General features: G+C 56.5%; 10 protein-coding genes across 10 annotated transcripts; 5 read left to right on the plus strand and 5 right to left on the minus strand.

The window, feature by feature from the left end:
• Positions 1–1,033: 1,033 nt before the first annotated feature.
• On the minus strand, positions 1,034–2,137 carry BU26DRAFT_158486 (uncharacterized protein). The gene is made up of 2 exons (XM_033820097.1): positions 1,141–2,137; positions 1,034–1,062 (listed from the first exon to the last, which is right to left on the minus strand). Exon 1 carries the CDS (start codon positions 2,003–2,005, stop codon positions 1,307–1,309), a length of 699 nt encoding a protein of 232 aa, XP_033677290.1. The 5' UTR covers positions 2,006–2,137; the 3' UTR covers positions 1,034–1,062; positions 1,141–1,306.
• Positions 2,138–2,962: 825 nt separating this feature from the next.
• On the plus strand, positions 2,963–4,035 carry BU26DRAFT_524457 (uncharacterized protein). Its single transcript, XM_033830291.1, has one exon. The coding sequence runs from the start codon at positions 2,979–2,981 to the stop codon at positions 3,876–3,878; it is 900 nt and encodes a 299-aa protein (XP_033677291.1). The 5' UTR covers positions 2,963–2,978; the 3' UTR covers positions 3,879–4,035.
• Positions 3,805–4,826, minus strand: BU26DRAFT_158160 (uncharacterized protein). The gene has a single exon (XM_033820093.1). The coding sequence runs from the start codon at positions 4,558–4,560 to the stop codon at positions 4,048–4,050; it is 513 nt and encodes a 170-aa protein (XP_033677292.1). The 5' UTR covers positions 4,561–4,826; the 3' UTR covers positions 3,805–4,047.
• Positions 4,827–5,092: 266 nt separating this feature from the next.
• Positions 5,093–7,335, minus strand: BU26DRAFT_534841 (heat shock protein 70; the record flags this gene model as incomplete). Its single annotated transcript, XM_033831236.1, has 5 exons — positions 5,093–5,597; positions 5,653–6,641; positions 6,691–6,918; positions 6,969–7,036; positions 7,089–7,335. The coding sequence occupies 5 exons, from the start codon at positions 7,333–7,335 to the stop codon at positions 5,093–5,095; spliced, it is 2,037 nt and encodes a 678-aa protein (XP_033677293.1).
• A 2,288-nt stretch (positions 7,336–9,623) lies between these two features.
• BU26DRAFT_534842 (FMN-linked oxidoreductase) lies at positions 9,624–10,989 on the plus strand (the record flags this gene model as incomplete). Its single annotated transcript, XM_033831237.1, has 3 exons — positions 9,624–9,707; positions 9,754–9,885; positions 9,943–10,989. 3 exons carry the CDS (start codon positions 9,624–9,626, stop codon positions 10,987–10,989), a joined length of 1,263 nt encoding a protein of 420 aa, XP_033677294.1.
• A 1,700-nt stretch (positions 10,990–12,689) lies between these two features.
• BU26DRAFT_584476 (uncharacterized protein) lies at positions 12,690–14,622 on the plus strand (the record flags this gene model as incomplete). The annotated part of the gene is made up of 5 exons (XM_033834596.1): positions 12,690–12,889; positions 12,941–13,175; positions 13,233–13,587; positions 13,671–13,963; positions 14,054–14,622. The coding sequence occupies 5 exons, from the start codon at positions 12,690–12,692 to the stop codon at positions 14,132–14,134; spliced, it is 1,164 nt and encodes a 387-aa protein (XP_033677295.1). The 3' UTR covers positions 14,135–14,622.
• Positions 14,623–14,781: 159 nt separating this feature from the next.
• BU26DRAFT_400657 (uncharacterized protein) lies at positions 14,782–15,384 on the plus strand (the record flags this gene model as incomplete). Its single annotated transcript, XM_033822796.1, has 1 exon — positions 14,782–15,384. A coding segment is annotated over one exon (603 nt), but the record flags the coding sequence as incomplete, so codon positions are not given.
• A 1,011-nt stretch (positions 15,385–16,395) lies between these two features.
• BU26DRAFT_158571 (uncharacterized protein) lies at positions 16,396–18,019 on the plus strand. Its single transcript, XM_033820098.1, has 4 exons — positions 16,396–17,182; positions 17,242–17,262; positions 17,430–17,532; positions 17,585–18,019. Exons 1-4 carry the CDS (start codon positions 16,613–16,615, stop codon positions 17,920–17,922), a joined length of 1,032 nt encoding a protein of 343 aa, XP_033677297.1. The 5' UTR covers positions 16,396–16,612; the 3' UTR covers positions 17,923–18,019.
• Positions 18,020–18,150: 131 nt separating this feature from the next.
• BU26DRAFT_584484 (MFS general substrate transporter) lies at positions 18,151–20,332 on the minus strand (the record flags this gene model as incomplete). The annotated part of the gene is made up of 2 exons (XM_033834597.1): positions 18,151–20,074; positions 20,174–20,332. The coding sequence occupies 2 exons, from the start codon at positions 20,330–20,332 to the stop codon at positions 18,332–18,334; spliced, it is 1,902 nt and encodes a 633-aa protein (XP_033677298.1). The 3' UTR covers positions 18,151–18,331.
• Positions 20,333–21,901: 1,569 nt separating this feature from the next.
• On the minus strand, positions 21,902–24,674 carry BU26DRAFT_584490 (TPR-like protein). The gene is made up of 2 exons (XM_033834598.1): positions 24,552–24,674; positions 21,902–24,502 (listed from the first exon to the last, which is right to left on the minus strand). The coding sequence occupies exons 1-2, from the start codon at positions 24,621–24,623 to the stop codon at positions 22,310–22,312; spliced, it is 2,265 nt and encodes a 754-aa protein (XP_033677299.1). The 5' UTR covers positions 24,624–24,674; the 3' UTR covers positions 21,902–22,309.
• Positions 24,675–25,074: the final 400 nt, after the last annotated feature.

Genomic DNA, 25,074 nt, shown 5'->3' on the forward strand with positions numbered 1-25,074 from the left:
GATCTTTATGCTCGTGGTATTCATGAGCTTCATTATATCGAACGCTTGGTCGAGTCGAGTGATGGCTGATGCTGTAACTGGTAACGGGTTCACGAGATCGCGATAGTGAGAACATGGGTTCTGAGAGAGAAGGCCGATGCTGTAACGACGTTGCGGACTCCGCTTGCTCCGCGTCCACACGGACGCACTCCAAACGAAGGAGCGCTCCGCGGAGGTAGTAAGAAACAAGATTCCGGCTGTTAGGTTTGCTGCAGCAACCCTAAATCACGCTGTTTGGATCGCTGGAGAAACGGAAGCCGGTGGCGATAACTTTGATGAAAAGCGTTATGAATGTCGCAAGGACTTGAGGCTCAACGACGATCCTAAGATCACCTCGCAGAGCCGCAATGCGGAATTGACATCCCCGGAGATCTCAAGGCCTGAGAGGAGGTTCGCCGGGTGCCTAGCTTATTCGTTGCACTGTATCTGCGGCTGAACAAATGCAGGAGTACGTGCATGCGAACAATGTCGCATTGCATCCTCGAAATATTGGTCGCCCAAATGGTTGTCACAGCCGCAAGCACAACATCTGTTTCGCCTCAACTCGAGCCATCCATGGATCGGAGATGTCTTGTGTTTCGACGTGCGCAAGCATTCTCAGTCTAGATACCCGCAGAGGGCGGGTATTCTCGTGTACTCCTTCACCATATACGCGCTGTTATGGTTCACGCATACGTCGGTTCACAGGATTCCGCTCTGGTACGAATAACTCTCTCCTAGCTATATCACGTTTCGGAACCGTTGGTCGGTATCGGACCATCGGAGGTCGCGTAGGCAGCCGAGCGAAGTCCCTCCGGTAACCCAAATTGCTCACCCAGGCTCCCACGATAATCGACTTCGCGAATCTTAGCACAACCAAACAGTCGCAATGCTAGGAGAGTCCGCTGATATTGGATTGATGTCATATCGATAACGAGCTGTATCGATAAGATGAGTGATCGTTTTCGGAGGATATTTTTGGTAGCGTCGGTTTTAGCGCCCCTTGCTGACGACGCGCAGATGCGAGATGTCGGCCGGGATAAACTTAGGATATATCACCGCCGGTTGGACGGACTAGAGATCGACTAGAAAATGGCTGACGAGAGGACGGAAAATACAAACCTGTTTGCCCTGCGCCTAGGATGGTGTTCCTGCGACCACGGAGCATACTTTTGCTCAACAAAAAGGGAACCCCGCTAGCCGCGGGAAAGAAGTCGTGGAAGGAAGGAAATTTGGGCAAGAGGATGAAGTAACAAAAAAGAAAATTTGACTGCTCGCAAAAGACTCTTCAGAAACTCTGAAAAGAAGTGGTGGCAAGCCGACCAACGTCCCGCATCAGTATTACCCAATCGGGAAGCCTTCTACTCACCGCCAACAACAATCCTACACGTCGCGCCGTGTTACACCGGTGTTTGTTTGTGGTTTTCTTTTGCTCCCGTGTCTTAGCCCGGGCCCGGCGACCGGCATCTAACCGCAACCCTCTTGTTCCTGAATCCGACTGGCAGGAAAGTTGCGCGTCGTTCCTTGCGGCCGACCACGTTGCGATAGCTATATCAGCCGTGCCTTGCCGCGGGGCTGCACCTTCGGCAGTTCTTCGAGATGAGTGGAGCACCAAATGGCTCATGTGCAGAAGCTTGCAGGTGGATGTGAAAGTGAGATGAGCTTTTGCATGCATGCGTGGGTGCGTCACTGTAGACAAGTGATTGTGGTGAGCTGACGGGCGTGATGTCGTGGTCGTGGTCGTGATCGGCAGCCATTGCGCAGTGTCCGAAAAAGGAAGGCTGTCGGTCAGACTCCCAACCGCGTTAACTCGACGCAACGAAACAGTCGCTCCAGAAGCATCGTTGTTTCCCGAGAACTGTTGATGCGACGATTGCGAGGAGAGTTTCTGAGCATTGAGGCGTTCTGGAAGAGTCATCGGCTCCACATCGTTTTCGGCGAGCAGAACACCGTCCAGGAACCGCAACGTCCCCGACCAATCGCGCATTCGCGTCCCCACAAAATCGATGATCTCTATTGCGCGGCCATCGAAACCGCTGAATTGCTGAATTTCCCGCTAAAGGAGAAGTGGAGCCGTGGCAAAGAGCGGTTGACAACTCGCCGGACCAGTTTTTGCATGCGCGGACATTCACACTCCCCAGGCAGTAGCGAGTGCAAGTGCGTTGCTTCGCGAGCGTCCCAGAGCGCTGGGCAAATGGATGGCTCACACGTGCCCGTGATACAGCCTGTTTGTGCTGACCAGCGCGCCGGACTAGGATGCGAAGCGTCGGGAGCAAAGCCGTCGCCAAGGGGCATGCATCCAGGCACACCAATCGGCGACCTTCACTGCAAGCCCCCTAAATCCAGGCACAGCGCCCCATTGGCCATGGGGCGAGATGAACGACGGTGATTGTCGTCTCTCGATGCATGCACCTTTCCGCTTTCGGTAAGGACCAAGACACAGGAGATGAGATGCCATCGACCCCCGTCCGTCTCCGTCGGGCGCCCACGACACAGACCAGGGCTCCTGAGGCCGGCCGGCTGAAGGCGTGTAAGCCGGCTTCTTCATCTTGCGCCTGGCCGCTCGCTTCTTCCTTTTCTTTCCCACCCTTCACCAACCCCAGGTTCATATTGTGCCTATTCCTCTCGTTTGGACAATAGCTGGTCGCGCGTTCACTCCTTCACGCCGGTCTGCTATTCATCGCGTCGCTCCAGTCCTTCCTTTTCGAATCGACACAAGACGACGTTACGCCTGCTGCCATATACGAACATCGATAGCCATATCGAACATCGCGACGAAACACATCCTTCAGAATGCGTTACCAATCTGCTCTGGTGCTGAGCACCTTGGCCGTCGGCCAGGCCGCCGCCGCTAACATCCGTCACGCCAGCTTCCACGCTCGCCGTCAAGCGTAAGTCATTCCCCTTTCGCAACCGACCTAGTTATGGTACTAATGAACCGCAGCGAAACCAAGCGAAACATGGAAGACGTGGACTGGAACGCCGCTGTCGCTGACGTCGACTGGAAAACCGTCGACTGGTCCTCCGTCTTCAATTCACCCTCTGCGACCCCGACCCCGGCGCAGGTCAACGCCGAAGAAGCACCCGCGTCGTCCGTGCCCGAAGTTGTCACCTCTGCTGCCCCCGAGCCCACCTCTGAGAAAGCTACGCCTACCTCCACCGAGGCTGCCGAGGAGACGGGTTCGTCCGGCGACTCAAGCGGCTTTTCGAACGTCATGAACAACATTATCGACACGTTGAGCATCAGCTCGGAGGTGGCCTCGCCGGGCATCGCCTGGGAAGGTGGTGACAGTAAATGGAAGGCCACCATTATCAACGACGCCGACGAGGATTGTGTCATGGTCTGTTGGACGACAGCAGTACCCGGCAACGATTATGGCGGCTTCTTCATCTCCATTTACGGACCAAACATGTTTGGCATCAAAGCCGGGCAGAGCAAGCAAATCTCTTTCAAGGAAGATACTCCAATGGCTTGTTCTTTCGCGTTCCCCGACACCGAAAAGCTTCCTAACGGCCAGCTCGCTCAGTCGTGGCTGGAGATGAACTTCGTCCAAGGACATGGCATGGGTGCCTTTGACGTCTCTCGCGAGGTCTTCATGAACGGCAACGTGATTTCAGCCAAGGGCTCCAAGTGCACGTCTGGCGTGAGCGGAGGCCAGCTATCGTGCGTCTTTGGCTGCAAAGACTCCTCCCTATCCACCTGCGGGGAATTTGGCAGCTACGCCATCTTTGGCGCTGATACCGGCTCCGGATGTATGAACGGACTGGACGCCGGCGCTGCTGCTGGTGGCTGCGGTATGGGTGCGGACAGCGAGCACATGGAAGTCACCATCTACGGCAGCAAGGATTGGCCCGCCTAAGCGTCTCTGATACGCCTTCTGTACATGTTTCCCCCTCTTCGTCACGTACTGCACCCGCCTCTTCTGTATCTGTTGCTCTTCACAAGATACCCCATTGCCTCGTCCGGGTATCTCTTATCGTACAAATGATGTGGATAGGGGCCTTCTGTACCATCCTATTTTTTTCCAATTAGTCAATGTGTATCTTGTTTAACTGTCTAAAATCCTTACCTAGTCGCGCCGCAAATAAAGAAAAGTCAAAAATAATCTCGCGTACCTGATCGTCGCTTCGCCTGGGTGAGCTTCTCGTTTCGCAGACTGCGGACATTGGCTGCGATGCTGGTCTGCCACGCCCATCGTAGATTAACGCTGTAATTTGCTCTCGTCGGACTCCACCAACCAACCGGAGCTGCAAGAGTCGAGATCGCGAAACAGCACTTGTCCGCGCAAACACACTTTGCGGTCTTGTTTGGAGGCCTGCTCGTTGGATTTGCGGTGGATTGCGTTGCGCCGAAAGAGGCCGTGGTTGAGTCGCACCCGTCGGGCCGCCCAACCAGCCCGCCAGGGTTGAGGGGCGTTGAAGCTGGAGATTGGCGCAGGACACAGCGTTTGGTCCGACGCTGTGGTGTTCTTCGTCGAGAAGCTCCTTGTGAGACGAGTCGCCACCGGACAGATTGCTGAGGGGGCCGCGAGGCAGCCTCATCCCCAGCCGCCGCACCGCCCGCGCTGGACGGGCAAGGCAAGCAGCAGCGCGCGACAAAGATCTCAGCGCGTCTAACAACGAAGGACAAGGTATGACAGTCAAGAAAGGAAGAATTCAGTAAAGGAAGAAGGAAGCGCGTAGGTTGAAAGAAAAGTGGTCAGTTGAAGCGGCGCAGCTTCCAACCGTTCGGCGTGAACCGTGGACGCGGAAGCCGCGACCATCCATCATTCCTCCCGGCGCCGGCAGGTAACGCGTTGGCGGCACAACACTACGGCACGGTACGGCACGAGATCTGTATCACCATCGTGCCGAAAGAAGTGTTGGTAGGCTCAGGCTCACATCACAAAGACAGCAAGGCGATGGAGCTGCACAAATAGTTCATTTAAATACTCATTCTTAACCATGAAAAACTCCGCATGAACCCAAGAGCGTCTAAGCCATGGAGACTATAAGTGCTACTCGTACACCGCCAAACCACTGGCTAGCTCCGTGAATGCAAAACTGACATGTCGAACTTTTCCCACCGCGGCCACTACAACTCGTCGTGGCCGGGCTCCTCGTCCTCGCCACCACCGCCGCCCGCACCTCCGCTGTAGAGCTTCGAGGTAACCGGGTAGGCGACGTTAGACAGCTTCTCGAACTGCTCGTCAAAGTCCTCAGAGGCGGCCGACGCCGCGTTCTCCTCGAGCCAGTCCTGCGTCTCCTTGACCGCTTCGAGGAGCGTCTCCTTGTCCTCTTCGTCGATCTTGCCGCCGAGGCCCTCCTCGTCATTGACCTGGTTCTTCAGGTTGTACGCGTAGTTCTCGAGCTTGTTGCGGGCCTCGATGCGCTCGCGGGTCGCCTTGTCCTCCTCAGCATACTTCTCGGCTTCCTCGACCATGCGCTCGATCTCCTCAGCGCTCAGGCGGCCCTTGTCGTTGGTGATCGTGATGGACTCGCCCTTGCCCGTGCCCTTGTCGATAGCGGAGACCTTGAGGATACCGTTGGCATCGAGCTCGAAGGTGACCTCAATCTGGGGAACACCACGCGGTGCCGGACTGCGAGATGTTAGTGACCGGGCAAATTAAGCAAATGTACAGAGAGCAAACTTACGGAATGTTGGTGAGCTCGAACTTGCCAAGCAGATTGTTGTCCTTTGTCATGGAACGTTCACCCTCGTAGACCTGGATCAGAACCACAGGCTGGTTGTCGGCGGCCGTGGAGAAGATCTGGCTCTTCTTGGTGGGGATAGTAGTACCACGCTTGATGAGATGGGTCATGACGCCACCGGTAGTCTCGATACCGAGAGTCAGGGGGTTGACATCCATGAGAATGACCTGGCTGGTAGCCTGGTCACCGGCGAGAACACCACCCTGGACAGCAGCGCCATAAGCAACAGCCTCATCAGGGTTGACATCCTTGCGAGCCTTCTTTCCAAAGAACTCTTCGAGCATGTGCTGAACCTTGGGGATACGAGTAGAACCGCCAACAAGAACGATATCGTCGATCTCGCTCTTTTTGAGCTTCGCATCCTTCAAGACCTGTTCAACAGGCTTCAGGGTCTTCTTGAAGAGGTCGTTGTTGAGTTCCTCGAACTTGGCGCGGGTCAGAGTCTCGGAGAAGTCCTCGCCTTTGTGGAAGGATTCAATCTCGATCTTGGTGGTCTTTTGGGATGAGAGCGTGCGCTTGGCCTTCTCGACCTCGCGCTTCAACTTGCCCATCGTCTTAGGATCCTTGGTGATGTCCACGTTCTTCTCCTTGTTGTACTTCTTCGCGAAGTAGTTGATAACGCGGTTATCGAAGTCTTCACCACCAAGATGAGTGTCACCAGCGGTAGACTGGACCTCGAAGACGCCCTCCTCAATGGTGAGAATGGAGACATCGAAAGTACCGCCACCGAGATCGTAGACAAGAACCTGGCGCTCTTTCTGATCTGTCTTATCGAGGCCGTAGGCCAAAGCGGCGGCGGTTGGCTCGTTGACGACACGGAGGACGTTAAGACCGGCAATCGTGCCGGCGTCCTTGGTGGCGGCGCGCTGAGCGTCGTTGAAATAGGCGGGGACGGTAACGACGGCGTTCGTGACAGGCTCACCGAGATAGCTCTGGGATATCGTCAGAAATGGTTGAGCGGGCACAGGGGTCAAAACGTACCTCAGCGACCTCTTTCATCTTGCCCAGAACCATTGCGGAAATCTCCTCCGGTGTGAAGGTCTTCTCCTCCTGGTGAACATCGACTTTGATGCGCGGTTGGCCATTCTTGTTGATGACGGAGAAGGGGAAGTGCTTGATGTCGTTCTGGACTTCCTTCTCGTTGAATTTGCGGCCGATCAATCGCTTGATGTCGAAAACGGTCCGGTGGGGGTTCGACGCAAACTGGTTCTGAGGGGCTGTTAGCAGCGGAGCTAGAAGCGATGGTCAGATATACTCGCCTTCGCGGCGTCACCAACAAGGCGCTCTTCATCTGTGAAAGCGACCCAAGAGGGCGTGATTCGATTTCCTGTGGAGGATGCCGTCAGTTCAGCCCTGGTAGGACAGCCCGTGGCACTTACCCTGGTCGTTGACCATGATCTCAACCTTCCCGTTCTTCATGATACCGACACATGAGTATGTAGTTCCCAAGTCTATGCCGATGACAGGGCCGGAGACAGCGTTCGGTTTCGAATCCTCGCTGAGCGGCTCCTGGTCGGCGGCTCGCGCTGTCCTCGCCAGCATCAGACCGCCGACAAGGACGAGGAGAAGGTAGAAGGCAATGGACCAGGTGGAGCGCTGGTTCGCGCCCCTTGATCGCCGCGCCATTGTGGGTGTGTGTGAGGTGTGGACAGTGGAAAGGACGGGTACGGTGCGCGAGGGTAGAGCCCGCTGCGGTGTGGATGGAGCAGACTAAAGGCCCCGGGTATCAGAAAGGAAAAAGGAAGAGAAAAGACAAGCTGAGGTTGTGGGGTGTGTGGGAGAGGGAGGATGTGAGGAGAGAGGTCGACCGCCGGGCAGCGGAGTTATATGGAGCTTGGTTCCTGAGCTCTGCGATGAGGATATGTGGTATTTTGTCTGTGAAAGAACTCACCGCCTGCCGAAAGCGGGAAAGCGCGGGCAGGCAGACGCCACTTGTCTCTAATATTCACCCCAAGCGCGCACATCAGCCTCAATCTCACCTCTTTTTTCATGCGAGCGTACAGGACACGTGTAGGCTTCGGCTCTACTAGAAATTTCCACGGCAGCCACGGTGCGGCGGGGAAAACCTCCAAACTCCCACAAGCCCGCCCGGCAGCTCGCCGTCCAACGGGCACATCGGGCCACATCTCCAAGTCACCGTGTAGGCACAAAGGACCGTTTTTAGTTTGCTGTTTGCTTTCGCTCTCTTTGAGCATTGTGCCTCCATTATTCAGCTCTTTGTGCGGGCGGTCAGTGTGCCAAGCAATGACCGCCTCACCCGCCACACCAAGCGCTCTTCTTACCAAGTGTCCTCTTCGGCCTTGCAAGGCGCAACAGCCACGGTATCCAGTCTAGTCACCAGCACCGGTCATCTCGCGGGCCCGCGCTTGCTCCACCAATCGCCCTCTCTCGTCCTGGACGCCTCTTATTGGCGGATTGCCGGAGTTGCAACGTCGCCTGAGTTCTTCGTCGCTGTCCTGCCGGGTGCGAGACTGACCAGCGCACTGGACCGATGACTCCTTCGCAGGGCATTGACGAGTTTGTCCGCGGCCACATGCTAGTGTGCTACTAGGCCTAGGCGACGAATCAACACGTAGCTTCAGTGCTGCCGTCGGTGACTAAAGTCTTGCCTATAGGGGTGGCCGAACAGGACAGATCTCCCGCCCGAACTTATGCTTATTAACGACAGTAGACCAAAATCTGCTCTTTCGCCTAAACTCAAGACTTGTTGACCTCTAACACCAGCTGCAGCCTTGCATCACTCGACTTCAACGCAGAACAACTGGGTACTCCCTCGTCTATCTTCGCTATACCGCGGAGGAGGCCGGCTATCATGGCTTTTGGCATTTCCTCTGCACTATGTCGATTTCCTTTGTCATCCTGATTGAGTCTATTTACACCAGCTTGTTTTCAAACGACTGAAGGCGGAGGTCGACATCCATTTCATGCTTGGCGAGAAGCGTTCGAGGGTACTCGTTGGCCCCCTCCGCCTGTAACGTCAACTCTTTGCCTACTCGATTCGGCATCTTTTTAGGCCATTGATCGCGGCACTAAAGGGTTGGCATTGTGACGTCGTTCTCCCGCCCTGTCAGCAATACCAAGGCCGACTTGGTCCCGATGTCTTGGGCGTGGTTTCATGCGTGCCAGAAGTCGGGGGAATCGTGCAGCGGGCAGCAGAACCAAAGAGAAGTCAGTCGCGTCAACAGCACACGGTGGGGTCTGATAGAATTTTGTGCTGACATAGCTCGATGCATCCGGGGAAATGAGCATTTGTGAACCCGGTAAATGTGCATCGGGTAAGGTAGTATGCTTTCTCGTCGCCTGAAGTCTTTCCCTCGAAACGTCCTGTGACTCGCTGTTCTCACGGCCAAAGATGCACCGAACTCGGGCAAGATTCGGGATGCCGAAGAGAGCTTCCGAGAAGCGCCGCTGCAGTCGACAACCCTTTCCACACTATGCGCGCTGCTTAGAAATCCTATTGCTGTCTTACCCAAACACCAGATATTTGATTAATAGCAGTGGACACACTCCTACGTAAGCACGCCTCATTCGCTCCTCGAGGCGTTTCATCATATGCGCGCCATGTGCCATCCACTTCCGGGAAGCCCATAGTTGCACCCTCAATACAATATTCTCTTCCGTGATAGTGGCAAGTGGCAAGCAGGTGGTGCGATGTACCTTACAAATCAATAAGGGGATACATACTGACGCGCCAATGTCGTTTTGGGAAGGCGGGGCAGAAATGGTGCCCCACGGTGCTCAGGGTTCACTTGCCATTCAGAAGCACGTCACGACAGGCCATCTTTTTGAAGAGTGGGAGTGCGTATAAAGATGTGGGCTTGCTCCCACTCTCCTTTACAGGTCTTCATCGAGCTTCCCGCTTCCATAAGTACCGTTCATATTCTCAGTCCCCGCCAATTGAGCAAACTGCAGCCATGACGACGACGCAACACTCCCATCATGGCCTTCCGAAGCAGGTTGAAGGCGAGAACCACCTCAGAAACAAAGCTGCCCCAGGCGTGAGTCCAATTCTACCTATTAAAGAACGGTAGCTAACGCTTGCAGATCTCTTACTTCACTCCGTTGCAGGATCCGCCAGCAGGAACTGCAATTGGCATGAAAGATGGCAGTGATAAGATCCCGAAGCTCTTCACCCCACTCAAGCTTCGCGGTCTGACCCTGCAGAACCGCATAGCGGTAAGACCCACGGAATTTCACACTCCAGCAGCATGCACTGACGGACGCATGGTACAGCTCTCTCCCCTTTGCCAGTACTCCGCCGAAAACGGCCACCACACGGCATGGCACCTCACCCATCTCGGCGGCATAATTCAGCGCGGCCCCGGCATATCCTTCGTCGAAGCCACTGCCGTGGTCCCCGAAGGGCGTATCACCCCCGAAGACTCCGGCCTCTGGCAAGACTCGCAGATTGAGCCCCTCCGCAGGATCGTCGAGTTCGCGCACTCTCAGAACCAGAAGATTGGTATTCAACTTGCGCACGCCGGTCGCAAAGCTAGCACCGTGGCGCCATGGCTGAGCATGGGCGACATTGCCACGCCTGAGCTGAACGGCTGGCCGGATAACGTCTACGCGCCCAGTGCGATCCCCTTCAACGAGAGGCACGCCAAACCGAAGGAGATGTCGAAGCAGGATATTGAAAATTTTAAATCTGCGTTCAAGGCTGCCGTTGAGCGCGCTCTACGGGCAGGTTTTGACGCCATCGAAATCCATAACGCCCACGGATACCTGCTGCATAGTTTCCTGTCGCCTGCATCCAACCACCGTACCGATGAGTATGGCGGATCCTTCGAGAACCGCACCCGCTTGACACTGGAGGTTGTCGAAATCGCGAGGAAGACCATTCCGGAGTCCATGCCTCTGTTCCTGCGCATTAGCGCTACCGACTGGCTTGAAGAGCAAGGCATCGACGGCTGGACCGTGGATCAGACAGTGAAGCTCGCTGAGATACTCGCAGAGAAGGGTGTCGACCTTCTCGATGTCTCGTCGGGCGGCCTTCACGAGAAGCAGAAAATCAAGGGCGGCCCAGGATACCAAGAGCCCTTCGCCAAAGCGGTCAAGGACAAAGTCGGCGACAAGATGCACGTCGGCACCGTGGGCTCCATCACCGAGGGCAAGCAGGCCAACGGGTACCTCGAGAACGATAACCTGGATCTTGCCTTTGCCGGCCGCATGTTCCAGAAGAACCCCGGTCTCGTATGGGCGTGGGCGGACGATCTTGGTGTTGAGGGACGATGGGCGAACCAGATCCGCTGGGGGTTTGGAGGTCGCGGCAAGAAGTGAGTTCCTTGCCACTTACCTCCAGTACTTCTGCTTGCCTTTTTGGGGATAGAAGGATTAGTGTACCGTAGACGAGAACATAGAATCTAATGTGTATTGCAGGGACGGTCCGCGCCATGGTCCTCGGAATGAGGCCGAGTTTGTTGAGCACAAGAAGAACTAGGCAGACTTACCAATAAATCATGCTACCGCCAAACCTGACCTTGAATGTTTCGAGGTTCCTTTTGTGCGCGATAGCTAGGTGGATTCAAATACCGGAAATCCACCAGTCCCCGGCACTAGTTCAGACTATTACCCGTGCCGCACTAAGGTTCCCACGATCTCCCAGGTCCCCGCTTCCTCTTCCCATGTCATGACCTCCTTCTCTCCTCTTTGGTCCAGGATTCGCTATCCGACGACAGTTTCACGACACGCACTTTCGCAGGATCGCGGCCATCAAAACGGGCCGTCCTGCGCAAGCTGACTAGTAGTGCTGACAGGAACCATCGCAAAGCGCATCGCGCGCCCTGCCGCGGGCGACTTCCACCATCTTGAATCGGGCAATTAGTCTATCAAGGATAAGTCACGACGTAAGTAGCCGTCCTAACACGCTGACTCCCGAAGACTTCTATTTCCAGCCTTTCGTCACCGGAAGATCCCCCAAGCGCGGACTGCGCATCCAGATGCGTCTAGCTTAACAACATACGCGTTCTCGAAACGCATAACAACCAACCCCTTCATTGTCGCTGCTGTCAAACAGGGGAGATCGCGTACATGCGGCGCTTTGACACATCAAAGCTCCGAGAACGTTTAACGGGCGCGCATCGGTCCCTGCGCTCGCTTCCCCGCATCGTGGATCTTCCTAGTAGCGTGGGGCGTCAAGTTATTGCTTGAGAGCGGACCCGGGCGCTGTTTGAACCCTATTCTCGGAGGATGGGCATTCAGTCTCGCGTTCGCTTTGCCTGTCGTTATTTGAATGCTGTGTTCGAGCTTTGGGCTGTTTTGCGTGTACGGCGGCGGCGGCGGCTGAATAAACTTCCAACTATTTTGGGGTACAAGCAGATGATGAACGCCGTCCAAAATTGGACGAACGCCTGAGGCTGTTCGCAATTGGACGTCGTGAGAAGTCGACGCGTTCCTCGCATCATCACCTCGCGGTCTCGCAACCGCGATACACACCACAGAACGCTATCCGTATCTCAGCATCGGAAGTGAGGCTCTCACCCACATGGTGCGTACGTCCGATGCATTTAAGCTTTGTATACGCCATCCCTTCCCTGCGTCGATGCGGCAAGCTCTCCACGTGAGCACCCTTGTTCTGACTCGCCTTATAGATCCAACCCTACTAGCAATGCGTGCTTCCTGTTCCCGACTCCCTGAGTGTCCCTTTTGAGCCACAACGCCTCCGCGCTGCCCGCTTCTGCAACCAATCGTAGCCGCCATGCACCCAGCGACGGCAGAAACGGTCTCAGGATGCTCCTCCTCGGCTTTCCGACATTGCTTTCTGTTTGGTTGGGAGTGCGGCCTGGTGCTAGATGGAGGAGATCTGAGGGGCAAGCGCGGTCGAGCACGGAATGTCCCGTACGTAGGTATGCCTTCCAAGGAGTATGTCTCCATCGTGTGTGGGTATTATAGTGCGGAGAAGCCATCGTTAGGAGCCTGTGGCTTGCATGTCTGCCTTCCTTTTCTCACCATCTTTTTCATTCTCTTAGTTCTGATGTAGTATGGAGACACAGGTTCCACCCCACCATGGTCCACGTCAACTGCACACCTATATCTGCATCTTCGTTACCTTCGCCGCCGCCACCATCTCGCTCGTCCTCCGCCTCATAGCGCGAAGGCTCACTAAGATCTCGCTGTGGTTCGACGACTATCTCTCCATACTAGCTTTCCTGTGCGCGGGAGTATGGAGTGGACTCGTGCTGTGGTGCAAGTATCCGTAGCTACTTCCGGCCGACGCAAGCTGATCGATGAGCACAGGGCTGCAAATCGGCCTCGGACTCTTCCTCGCTGAAATCGATCTCCCCGGCCCAGAAACACTTGAGAAATCGCTCCTTATACTCTGGAATCTGGAACTGTTCTACGCATTCTCGCTGGCCTCGGCGAAGCTTGCTATCCTGGCGTTCTACTGGCGCATGTTCAAGTTGTCAAACATCAAGATCCCTATCAAGATCCTAGCCGCATGTACGATTATCTGGCTTATCCTGCGCGTATGTTTGCCTACTGCTTGGATATGATACTACGTTCGGAACTAATGTGGATGACAGACCTTCCTCGCCATCTTCCACTGCGTTCCCATAGCCAAGTTCTGGCGCCCGAAGACGCCAGGACACTGCGCCATCGACGACAGCAATTTCTTCTTCGGCACCGTACTCACGCATTTCCTGATCGACATCGCCATCCTCGCGCTCCCCATCATCGAAGTGCAGAAGCTGCAGCTGCCGCTCACGCAGCGTCTCGGCATCATGGCCATGTTCCTGTTCGGCGTGTTCGTCTGCGTCGCATCCGTCGTCGTGCTCATCCTGTCGCTGCGCTACGACACGAGCAATGTGGAAATGCCCTGGAACGTCACGCCTATCATCATCTGGGCGACCGCGGAGGTCAATCTGGCCATCGTTTCCGGTACGTTCGTCTAGCACCGGTCCTCCCCACGCACTGCTCACCCTTGCGGTGCTCAACACAACACCACGCTAACCCAACCCCAGCCTGCCTCCCCATGCTCCGCCCCATCTTCCTCGTCCTCCTCCGCCGCCCGCTGAAATCCTCCTCCCATCCCTCCTCCTACTCGCACTCCCGCACGCAGCCGCACCTCCACACGCACAAACTCGCCACCCTCACCACGCATACGCACACAGTCGACTTCGACAAAGACGCCTCCGAGTCGACGGACCAACTCGCCACGCGCGAAGACTCCATAAGCAGCACGTCGGAGTACGAGAGGGCTGCGCAGCACGGGAATACGACGGTTGTGATAGCCGACGCGGAGGATAGATTTGGGGTTGCGGAGGAGGGGCGGTGGCTGGGGAGGGGGAAGAGCGCGAGGGGGGATAGAGCGAGGAGAAAGAGTCTGGGTGTGGGTGGGAGTGAGGGGGAGGGGTGGACGGGGGTGGGGATGGGGGGGATTGTGGTTACGAATGAGACTAGTGTTCGGGTTGATAGGGTGGGTTGATTTTGTCAGTGGGAGTAATCATGCTAGATGGTCTACAAAGGTAAAGAGGAGACACATTCAAAGGTTGGGCGAGGGCTCGAAATGGAGAGGAAAATGCACTAGTCCTGTTAGGGCTAGGCCGAAAGACGTCATCTCTCATCTGATCGCCGAGGCTGCAAGGCTGATGGCTCTCCCACTACCTCGCTTCCAAGGTTCCTTTGAGCCATAGAGAATGACACGACCGACAAGCCATTGTCAGCCAATTGCGCCACGTAACCAAAGACACGGCAGTCCATGATCCCCCTCGAACGACATTTGCCGTCGAGCCTCGCCTGTGGATATCCGATCATCGCGGGGTACCTGTCGCAGACTGCACAACACCTTACGGCCTTGCGGATGGGGCGCTTAGCAAACGGAATGATCAAATGATGTTACTGCAACCTCGGGACTACCCACGGGGACGCTTTCAGCTGCTGCTGGAGTGCGTCTTTGTGGCTTCGGCAATATGGAACAAGCTAACCATCCCCACACTTCACAAGACGACGCACCTTGCGGATGGGCCCACGGCTCATCGGACCACGCAGGCGGGCTGGGCTGCTGAAATCGAATATTAATGCAGCGTAGGGCCTCGCTACTTCTGCTCCAGCGAATCTGCTCTCGCAATCACAATGTCGCCGGCTGCCATCATCAACAACGCACCGCTACCCACCAACGGCAAGAAGACGTCAGTCGTATCGTCCGCCAAACCCGTCATAACCCCCTCCTCGATCCTCCCCGATGCGCCCAGCGATACTGTGCCGGCGTGGGTGCAGCCGGACCTCTCCCGCCTCCTCCGCGTCGAGCATCTCCCCGGCGCATTTGCCTCGCGCTCCGTCTCCCTCGTCGACCTCCCAGCCGGCGCCGTCTTCGCCCGCATCACGAATCCCACGCCCGCCTCGTGCGCGTACACCTCGGTGCAAGCCTCGCGCGACCTCCACATCGAGCTGAACTGCGACCTGGTCTTCATAAACCACTCGTGCCGGCCAACTCTCGTCTTCGACATGGCGCGCTGGGAGGTCAGGGTGGACCCTGCGCTCAAGGGGGGACTCAATGCCGGCGATGAGCTCACCTTCTTCTACCCGAGCACGGAGTGGCACATGGCGCAGCCGTTCGACTGCCGCTGCCAGGCCGCCGAGTGCAGAGGCACCATTTCGGGCGCCAAGGACATGTCGACTGAGGTTCTGAGCCGCTACTGGCTCAACGCGCATATTGAAGAGATGTTGAATGAGCAAAGGACGGCGCAGCAGAATAACGGCGCTAGGAACGGTGCGTGAGCGTGAGCGTGTGAGAGAACTTCCTCCTTAGCGAGGCTGGCGTGTTTGATTCGACCCGCCCTTTCAACAATGGCCCAAAAGCACCGTCCCGTTTCTGTAGTAGCCAAAAAATTGCCTATGTTGCGTTTTGAAATGCCGAGAGCGCCTGAGTCATCGCCGTTGCTGAGAGCTATGCTACTGCTTCTCGCCTTTATGACTGACGTCTTCCGGGCTCACAGCTTGCTTATTCTGCAGCATCGCATGTGGACATGCGGCCTCGGGCGAAAGCCAGCTGACGTTGATGAACCGGTTCTGGTACGGGGCCATCGGGCTCCTCCATTCTTGCTGCCAGCATAGCCAAGGTTGACCGAGTGGATTGCTCTTTGGTCTTCCGTATATCTGGGAGCCGTTCTCACTACGCGGGCTGACAAGATCTAGGTGGCAGATACCTAACGATAGTACATGTGCTGCCCACCCACGGTTCGACTGTCTCGGTTATATATCGAGGCTATAGCGACGGCTTTAATAGTTCACTGTTGTGGACGATGGTGTGCTCTCTCATGGGGGGTTGTCTCGGCTACATACCGAGGCTAGCAACGGCTTCGACGGTTCACTGTTGTGGACGATGGTGTGCTCTCTATAGGTGGGCTGTCTCGGCATCGAGATACGCTTCCTTGACCCCACGACCGCATGGACTGACCGAGATACAGAAACTTCAACTAGACAATTCTTACCGTCAAGGTTGGGAAGGGCGATTGTCCAGAGTCTTGTAGTTGCTATCGGGAGCTGCTCCGAAGATGCTCCGCGTACTTTAATCGCGCTACCTCTCTAAAGGGGAACTTTTCGTTGACGATGGCGGCAGGAGATGGTCGAGTCCCAATACCTATGCAGTGACAACCTACACTTACGTCTGCTCGAATTCCTCTGCCCGAGCCATTCTACCGATTACCGCGGACTGCACGTGGACAGTTCTCAGGCATTCTTTCACTCGTTTCTCTTCGATCGACTCTGATACCTCTCATGCCTTCATCTCTTACCCCGCCTAGCAGCCATGCTATCCCTCTTGGTACGCTCTTTCACCAAACCCCGCGAGCAGATTTCCCCACCACCAAGTCCGATATAAGAGTTCGCTGCTTTAGCCTCTCCACTTCTCCTCCAACTTGGGCAGTAAGTCGGTGGAGTCAACCACACCTTCGAGCCACCCATAATGAGGCTCTTCACGATACTCCAGGCTGCGGCCCTGGCCTCCACTGCATTGGCGACCTATCCCCTCTGTGGCTTTGAGTACCCCATGAACTACAACATGACAGCCCACATCATAGACGGCACCTCCCCTGACCCTGAAATCGTCCAGCTGGGCGTCGCCACTGCCTTCGGCAACCCCGGCGGGCCCATCCCCTGGCCGCGCGACTCCCACAACCTCATCACGATTCCCTACTGCTACGCTCGCCAATGGGACCGCCACCACGTGCAGGAGATCTTCGAGCGCGGCATCAACGAGTGGTACGCCGCGCTGGGCGGCAAGGCTTCAAAGCAGTCCGGCCACGGCATCGTGTTCAAGGAGCGCGTGGACGACAAAGGCCAGCCACTGACTTGCCGCAAGGCGGGCGGGGTGGTCGATTGGAATCCGGATGTGCCTTATGACACGCTGGCTGTGGTGTGGACTGCAGGGAAGTGGGGAGCTACGCTTGGACTGATGCGGCAAGATCCTCCGGGACCGTGGAAGAGCCAGTTTATGGTTTCGAATAAATGGGACGTCGCTAGTACCATGCACGAGGTTAAGCTTGCTCGCAATCCATTTCATTGTTGAAGTCCTTGCTAATATGCCTTGACCAGATGGCTCATGTATTCGGCTTGGTACGTAAAACCCTCGGTACGGAGTCTATGTCCCCACCAAAGTGTATGTGCAAGTATCGTTTAAAATGCCCTGTGAGGGTTGTTGCGCGATTGCTAAACACGATACCAAGACATAGACATACCATACCTCACTTCCAGCAACGCTAACTTCATCCCCCCTATCATAGGCCCACGAGCACCAACGCCCAGACCGCGACACCTACATCGCCTACAACTGCGAAAAGCTCGCCGATTTCAAAAAGGTATTCGCCCTAGCCAAGAGCGACGACCGTAAGTCTCCTCCCCTCGCTCATCTCCCCCCATCCTAACCCCTATCCCCCAGCAACCATAACTCCCTGGGAACTCTGTAACGACTTTACCACCTCCCTGAAGTACCAGTTCCGCGGCTTCGAGTACATCAAAGGCGCCACCATCCGCAAAGAATGGACCATCCGCGTCGGCGGCTTCTACGACTACGACTCCATCACCCACTACGGGACCACGACCGACGGCACCCCGGAGTGCAACACCCGCTTTGAGCGCGAGGAGTGCGCGCTGATGAAGTGGACGGATGCCAGGAAGGTGGATGTCGAGCCTCTGGCGGAGTATACGACCAAGCCGAGTCGCTGGGATTTGGAGTGGATTAAGAAGCAGTATGAGCGGAAGGATCCGCCGAAGTAGAGGGACGTTGTGGATAGGTGTTTGGGGAGGTGGGTGGAAGAGGGTTGGGTGGACGGATGGGGCTTTTCTCTGGTTCCCCTGCTATGGAATGGAATGACAGCGCAGTTAGATGCATCTTGGGTGAGATGGATATCTATAGACTCTGGGTTTAGATCCTCCGGGTAGATAGGTACGAAAATCTTCCCCTCGTGAAATGGTGCGGCTAATACCTCCAGCAAAGCGCCAGTGGATCCGTGAATATCCTTCTTCCGTCCCGTCCATATTGACTCTTGAACGACCAAACTTTTCGAGAAAATCTTGGTATCAGAAACAGCATACCTTCGCACCACACAACGCCGATTACATCACACAACACTCTCCCCTCCCATAGCATCCCAGAATCAAAGCAAAGAGCACTTAACAAGCAATCTCACAACCTCTCCCCACCACCACCACCACCGCCCAGCTCCACATCCTCCGACCCCTTCTCCGCGACCGGCGTACACGCCCCACTCCCCGCCACACTACTCCCCGGACTCGTCGCCGCGCTCGCGCTCTTCGGCGCCTTGAGCCCATACGCCGTATTCAGCTCCTTCCGCATCTTATACTGCTTCTCGCCCCACGCGGCGCAAAACCCGACGGCCGCACATGCCGCAAACACAATCCACACGCCGCGCAAGCTCTCCGCAAAGCCAGCGACGATCTCGCGCTCCGCCGCGGCGCCGAACTTGCGCACGAACACCGACGACGCGCGCTGGTACGCCTGCCCGTGCGCGAGCTGGCTGCGCGCCGCGGCGCTCGAGATGCCGGGCAGCAGCGCGGCAAAGCGCGCGTTGAACAGCGCGCCCGGCACCGCGACGCCGAACAGCGACCCCGTGCCGCGCAGGAACGCCCACGAGCCGGCCGACGCGGCCGTCGAGCCCTCGGGCAGCTTGACCTGCACCGCCGGCAGCATGGTCGAGATGACGATGCCGGAGCCGACGGCGACGACGAGCTGGAAGGCCAGCCACGCGGCGACGGGCGTGGCGCTGTCCAGCGTCGTCGCGAGCCCGAGCCCCAGCGCCATCGCGCCGAAGCCCAGGATGTGCAGGGGTTTGTACTTGCCCCAGACGGTGAGCAGCGGGCCGCCGATGCTCGCCATGACCACGATGGCGAGCGTCGTGGGTAGGACTTGCAGCCCGGACGTCGTCGGCGAGCTGCCTTTCACCGCCTGGAAGAACGGCGGCAGGTAGAACTGGAAGCCGTAGGTGATGAAGCCGTGCAGCGTGGTCAGCGCGTACGCGATGTTGGACGTGCGGTTGGCGAAGATGCGCGGCGGCATGATGGGGTGCGCGCACCAGCGCGAGCGCTCGAAGACGGGGAATGCGAGCAGGCCGAGCAGGCCCAGGACGAGGGGTGTCAGGATCGCGGCGTGGGTCCACGGGTGCGGCGCGCCGCCGGTGCTGAGGGCTACGAGCAGCATCACGACGGCGCTGGTCAGCAGCGTGGTGCCGCAGACGTCGACTTTCTTGAGCTCGTCTCTTAGGGTCGTGTTAGGGGCCTTCGTGCCGCCGCTGACGTTGAGCCAGAGCCAGAGTATCACCAGCGCGATGCCGCACACGGGGATGTTGACCAGGAAGCACCAGCGCCAGCCGTGCTCTGCGAAGACGCCGCCGAGCAGCGGGCCCAGCGTGGTCCCGACGGCGAAGACGGCGTGCTTGATGGCGAGGTACGGCCCGCGCTTGCGCAGCGGCACGATGTCGCAGAGCACCATCTCGGCGAAGAGATCGATGCCGCCGGTCCCCAGGCCCTGCACGATGCGGCCGAGGATGAGCACCGCGCCCGAGTTGGCGGCGCCGCAGATGGCGCTCCCGACTGCGAAGACAGCCACCGCGACCATCATGGGGTATTTGCGGCCCCACATGTCGCCCAGCTGGCTGTACAGCGGCTGGAAGATGGTGCTGGCGAGCAGGAACGCGGTGGCGACCCAGGAGAACTTCGTCCCGAGGTTCAGCGCGTCGGATATCGTGGGAAGCGCGGTGTTCGTGACGCTGCCCTCGAGGGCGGAGAGCAGCAGCGGGACGCAGATGGCGACGAAGGAGCGCCAGAAGCCAGCGGCGCGGGTCCATTTCGCGCTCGGCGTTTCGGACGGGAGGGGGGGCGGGAGCGTCGGCCGGCTGAGTCGGCGTTCGCGCTGTTGGAGGGTCTCGTCTCGGAGGGCTCTGCTGGTGTCGCGCAGGGCGGCGTTGACGGGGTGGTAGGAGGGCGGCTTGTCGAAGTCGGGAAAGCGGACGCTGGGAGGTGGTGTCGGGGAAGGGGTGGATGCGGGAGTAGTCGCATGCTCTTCTTGGAGCTTAGACGAGCATTCGCTGAGGGGCCATGTTGTGGAAGAGCACTCGCTGCGCGGCCAAGTTGCCGATGAGCGCGCGGAAGAGGAGGGCGTCAAAGTCATAGTGTGGAGTAGCACATGCGACGAGAAGCTGCAAAGATGATGCAATTACGAATCAGGAGCCAAGGCAGGAATGCAAGAGAAGAAAAAAGAATAGTAAAGCGGATGAAATGCCAGTATGGTTATTGCGACGCGAGAGAGGAGAGGTAAGAAAGGATAGAGGCCCAAAAGCACAGTGGTGGTCGTTGACGTGTCGGGGTATCCCAACGAGTGCCTTAGTAGCGATGACCTGGTTGTGCGGTAGAGAGACGAGAAAACTGTTCGTGCGGTCTCGGCTCCGGTCGTCTGATTTCATTACTGGGAAATGCGCTCATGTTGGGCGTTGCTAAGAAGATGAAAGAGTGTCCGCCGCGCTGGCGATGGATTGGGTTCAAGACGAACGAGACCATGGTTAATTGTGGTTGCGAACCGTGGATGGTATGGGAAACTTCTAACCAGGTTGCTCCCTCGAGGCCCTTTCGTCGAATAGGAGCGGAGGATCTTTGGCTGTGCGTGCATTTTCCAACGGTGCGGGATTTGACGAGTAGGGATAGAGTCTCATGAAGGGCAACATGGTCGCGCCCAAAGTATATTCTTCAATTGGAGCTCGGGGGATGGGTAAACATCATCGTGTGCGAAACTCTCCAAGCATTCTGAGTTGAGAGCGCGAGAAAGCTGAGAGCGCGAGGGGAACAAACGTTGATGGAGTGGGAAAAGGCGCTGGGGAATCTGATAGCTGATTTTCAGAAGAGGTTGCGTCATAGTTCCCTTACTGGAGGGACGCTGTGCATGGAATTAGGGGCGTTGGAGGCGGTTTCCATGGCGCAGGAACTGCTGGGACGTTCTGACACGTCTCATCCACGGTACAGAGGTAGATGTAGCGTCAGGGTCCAAGACGCGAAGGACGCGAGGAAATGAGAGGTCGACGTGCGATTCTGTTGTAATACAAAGCCAAAACGAAGATTAAGGAAGTGTTAGCTGAGGAAATTGAGAAATAAGTATCTGAGCTGTGCACCTACTACTCTTCCACATCGCCTCTTTACCCTCTTGGCCCAGAAGCTTGTAAGCGGATTTTCTCCTCTAGGGAAGGCATCCGGCGTCGGCTAGTTTCCGCGAACTTGCGCCTCCTGCGCCTCCCTCAGTCTTTGCTGCTCCTTTGCGATGGCTGCGATCCTCTCAGGACTCGGTCGAAAACGAGGGTGATCCAGATTAGCTGGATCCACGCGGATTTTGAGATCCTGAAAACCTCAGGAGTAACTCCGAATCGAGAACAAGCGGACGTATGGACTCCGGAAAGCGTATATGGCCTACAGACGCAGTGATGAGCTACCTTCGAATCTCGATGGAGCTTGTTCGGGGGAGCTCTGACTCTCGCGGCACGAAGCGGATTGATGCTCTCGGATCAAGCTCTTGAGAGCATCTGTAAATGGACGGAGTCTTTGAGCTCATGCTAGCAAGCATGCGGAGTTCTGTGGGCTTGAATAGAGTAAACATGCCGACAAGGTAGAGTTGTGCGTTGCGGAAGCTGCGAGGTGAACACGGCGTCAGAGGTAATTTTTCCTGGAAATAAAGCAGCCCGGCGAGTGACGCCGAGTGCTGTCGAGGCCATGATGCCCTACCCTTGAGATTGACTGCAGAGAGATGGCTATTACCGTAGTTATCTGCTTGGACTAGCAGATGACGTGGGGGGAGATCAAGATGGGGGACTTTTTCCGGATGAGAATTGCATGGATATGGCAATGAGACATGATGTCGGAGAACCAGATGTGCGAAGTATATCGTGCGGCGTCATATCGAGACCCGAAAGCTCGCCGATATACCGCTGCTGTATACTTGGCCGTACTGCAATGGCCCGGCAGGTAACCCCGTGTCCGTAACTGCTGGACATCCAAAACCCGATTCAGTTAGATTGGCCGAGCTCTTCCGTGGACGGCGACTTCGTGGATCGTGGAGGCGGGGAGAAAAGGAGGCGGACTGCTCGTTGTTGTTGTTGTCTCAGGGCTAGGTCTTTTCCCTTGCTTCTAGTGCTCGTCGATGCATTGCTTCCGCCTCTTCGTATTTGCCCTGCATCTCCAACACTGACCCGAGGTTGTTGACGCTAGTGAGCGTGTATGGGTGCTCTAATCCAAGCACCCTTTCCATTGCTTCTAGTGCTCGTCGATGCATTACTTCCGCCTCTTCGTATTTGCCCTGCATCTTTAACACTGACCCGAGGTTGTTGACGCTAGTGAGCGTGTATGGGTGCTCTAATCCAAGCACCTTCTCCCATCCTTCTAGTGCTTGTCGCTGCATTGCTTCCGCCTCTTCGTACTTGCCCTGGCTCTCTAACACTAACCCGAGGTTGCTAACGCTAGTAAGGGTGTCTGGGTGCTCTGGTCCAAGCACCTTCTTGTATCCTTCTAGTGCTTGTCGCTGCATTGCTTCCGCCTCTTCGTACTTGCCCTGGCTCTCTAACACTAATCCGAGGTTACTAACGCTAGTAAGGGTGTCTGGGTGCTCTGGTCCAAGCACCTTCTTTCTTGTCTCCATCGCTTGCACCTCCAGCTCTTCGGCGGCCTCCCATCGGCCCTGCTCCCTGTACGTCGACGCCAGGTTAGCCATGATAGTCAGCATGTCTGGATGGTGCGCTCCGAGCTTCGCCTTGCGAGCCTCTATTACTTCCACCTCTAGTGCTTCGGCAGCGTCCCACCGTCCTTGGTTCCTGTACGTCGACGCCAGATTTGCAATGCTGGTCAGCGCGTCTGGATGGTCCGCTCCGAGCTGCGTCTTGCTTATCTCCATCACTTCCACCTCCAGCGCTTCGGCAGCGTCCCATCTGCCTATAAGTTTATACGCCAAGCCTACCATCGCCATGCTACTCAGCGTGTCTTGATGTTCTCGACCGAACGTCTTCCTCCTTGCATTCATCGCCTGAACCGACATCTTCTCTGCATCAATCCCATTTCCCATTCTCCATGCGTACCATGCTGCCCTGTGTAGTATTGTAGCCCAATCAGCCAATGCGTCGTCTCCCTTAGGGGGCTGCTCTGCTGCTGATTTGGCATGCGGAAAAAGCGTCTGGCATCTTGCCCAGTTCTCATACTCTCCTGTTGGAAACGCTTCGCAGAGGTTCCTAACAAACTGCCGCTTCCAATTCTCTAGCTGCCCATGAACCTCCAGCCATTTCCGCGTCGCCAGCTGCACCTGGCTGGGCATTTCAAAGGTTGCGCCGTCTGCATTAACGGAAATGAAAGAGTAGTCGCGCAGTGTCAGGACATCCGCTTCGAAGCCTTCGCTCGCGCTAGAGCGCAACACGTTGTCTTCGTCCTCGCCCCAATCATTATAGTCGCTGTCGCGCTCTTCCTGGCTTTGCTGGGCGATTTCCTGTTCTGCACGATTTCGAAGTAGAGCCTCTGGAATTCCTTGGCGGTCGTAGAAGCTCATAAGCGCCAGCAAGTCAGCTGCGGATGGTCGGATATCGCGGATGTGGTTGAATGATACTTGCCACGTTATGATGACCGAGCTCTCCGCCTCCCAGTCTCGGCGGAGCTGTCCCCCTTCACAGTCGAGCAAACTTGTTCTCTTGCGATCGATTCTTCGGAAATCCCGAAGGTACTGTTGCACGGAACAACGGGGCCGACGTTGTGAGATGTATGCCGCCGCTTGGACCATGGCAAGTGGTATAAACTCGAGCGCTGCTGCAAGCTCGATAACCTCCTCGCTACTATCCTGCCGCCCTAGCTTTTTCTGCAAAAGCGCCTGCGCATCCTTCTTGTCCATCGGCTCGACTGCAACAATGTCGCACTCTTCAACAAGCTGCAGTGCCACATTTCTGCTACGTGTCGTCACCAGAACCGAGCCGTTCTTGCACTGCGGAACATAGGTTACGAGCGGCTGCGAGCTTCTAACCTCCAAGTCGTTCGTTGGCCCATCACGACCGGCGCTTCGAGCCTCTAGCAGGAACCTAGCGTCATCGGCATTGTCGAGGACGAGGACCCATTTTCCGTTCCTCTCATCCCGCAGCCAGTCGTGTACCAGCTGGAATACATCTGCTGTAGGGTTCTGCCGGCCGGGCACCTCGACGGAGCTTGCAATGTCTTGATAGCTCTCCTCAAACCGGGCCGCGTTACTCGCGTGGACCCAGAATACCCACGTTTCAGGCGATTGCTTGATGGTGCGGTAGCAGTGCTCGATAGCAAGCTGCGACTTCCTGTGCTTAGCGTCAGTCCAGGCACTTGACTAAGATGCCTTTAACTTATCCCACACCTCCCAGGCCAAATAGTGCTATTCGCGGTGCCGGCGGAGAGCACTTCTCGTGTATCCGATCGAGCAGCATTTCGCGGTCAACAAAGTCTGGATCTCGGGAGAAAGGGATGACGAGGGAAGGTCTCGGAGGGGTCTCTGGTCTTCCTGAAAAGCGGGGTGCCGTCAGCGTCGGTTAGTTGCATATTGTCACACACATAAACGTATGTAGTTGTGAAATGGGCCCAATGCGTCGCTGATAACAACCCCGCCATTGTCGAGAATCGCGCCGAACGCCAAAGCGCCTGCCGCGACCACCTGGCCCTGAGCTACAGCCTCTAGCAAGACAAATGCTCATGTTGAAGATTGGCATCCACTTACGTGCGTTGGAAAACTTTTCAGTAACATCATCCCAGCTCTCTGCGGCAGTTTCTGGCACATCTGTGACCTCATACCCATCATCAATATCGGGCATCTCGGGCATCTCGGGGTCAGAGGCGTGTTCGTGTGCTAGGTCATGGCTCCCGGAGGAGGAAGTGCCGCAT

Source organism: Trematosphaeria pertusa, assembly GCF_010094035.1.
Source record: "Trematosphaeria pertusa strain CBS 122368 unplaced genomic scaffold BU26scaffold_20, whole genome shotgun sequence".
In the NCBI taxonomy this organism is placed as follows: Eukaryota; Fungi; Ascomycota; class Dothideomycetes; order Pleosporales; family Trematosphaeriaceae; genus Trematosphaeria; species Trematosphaeria pertusa.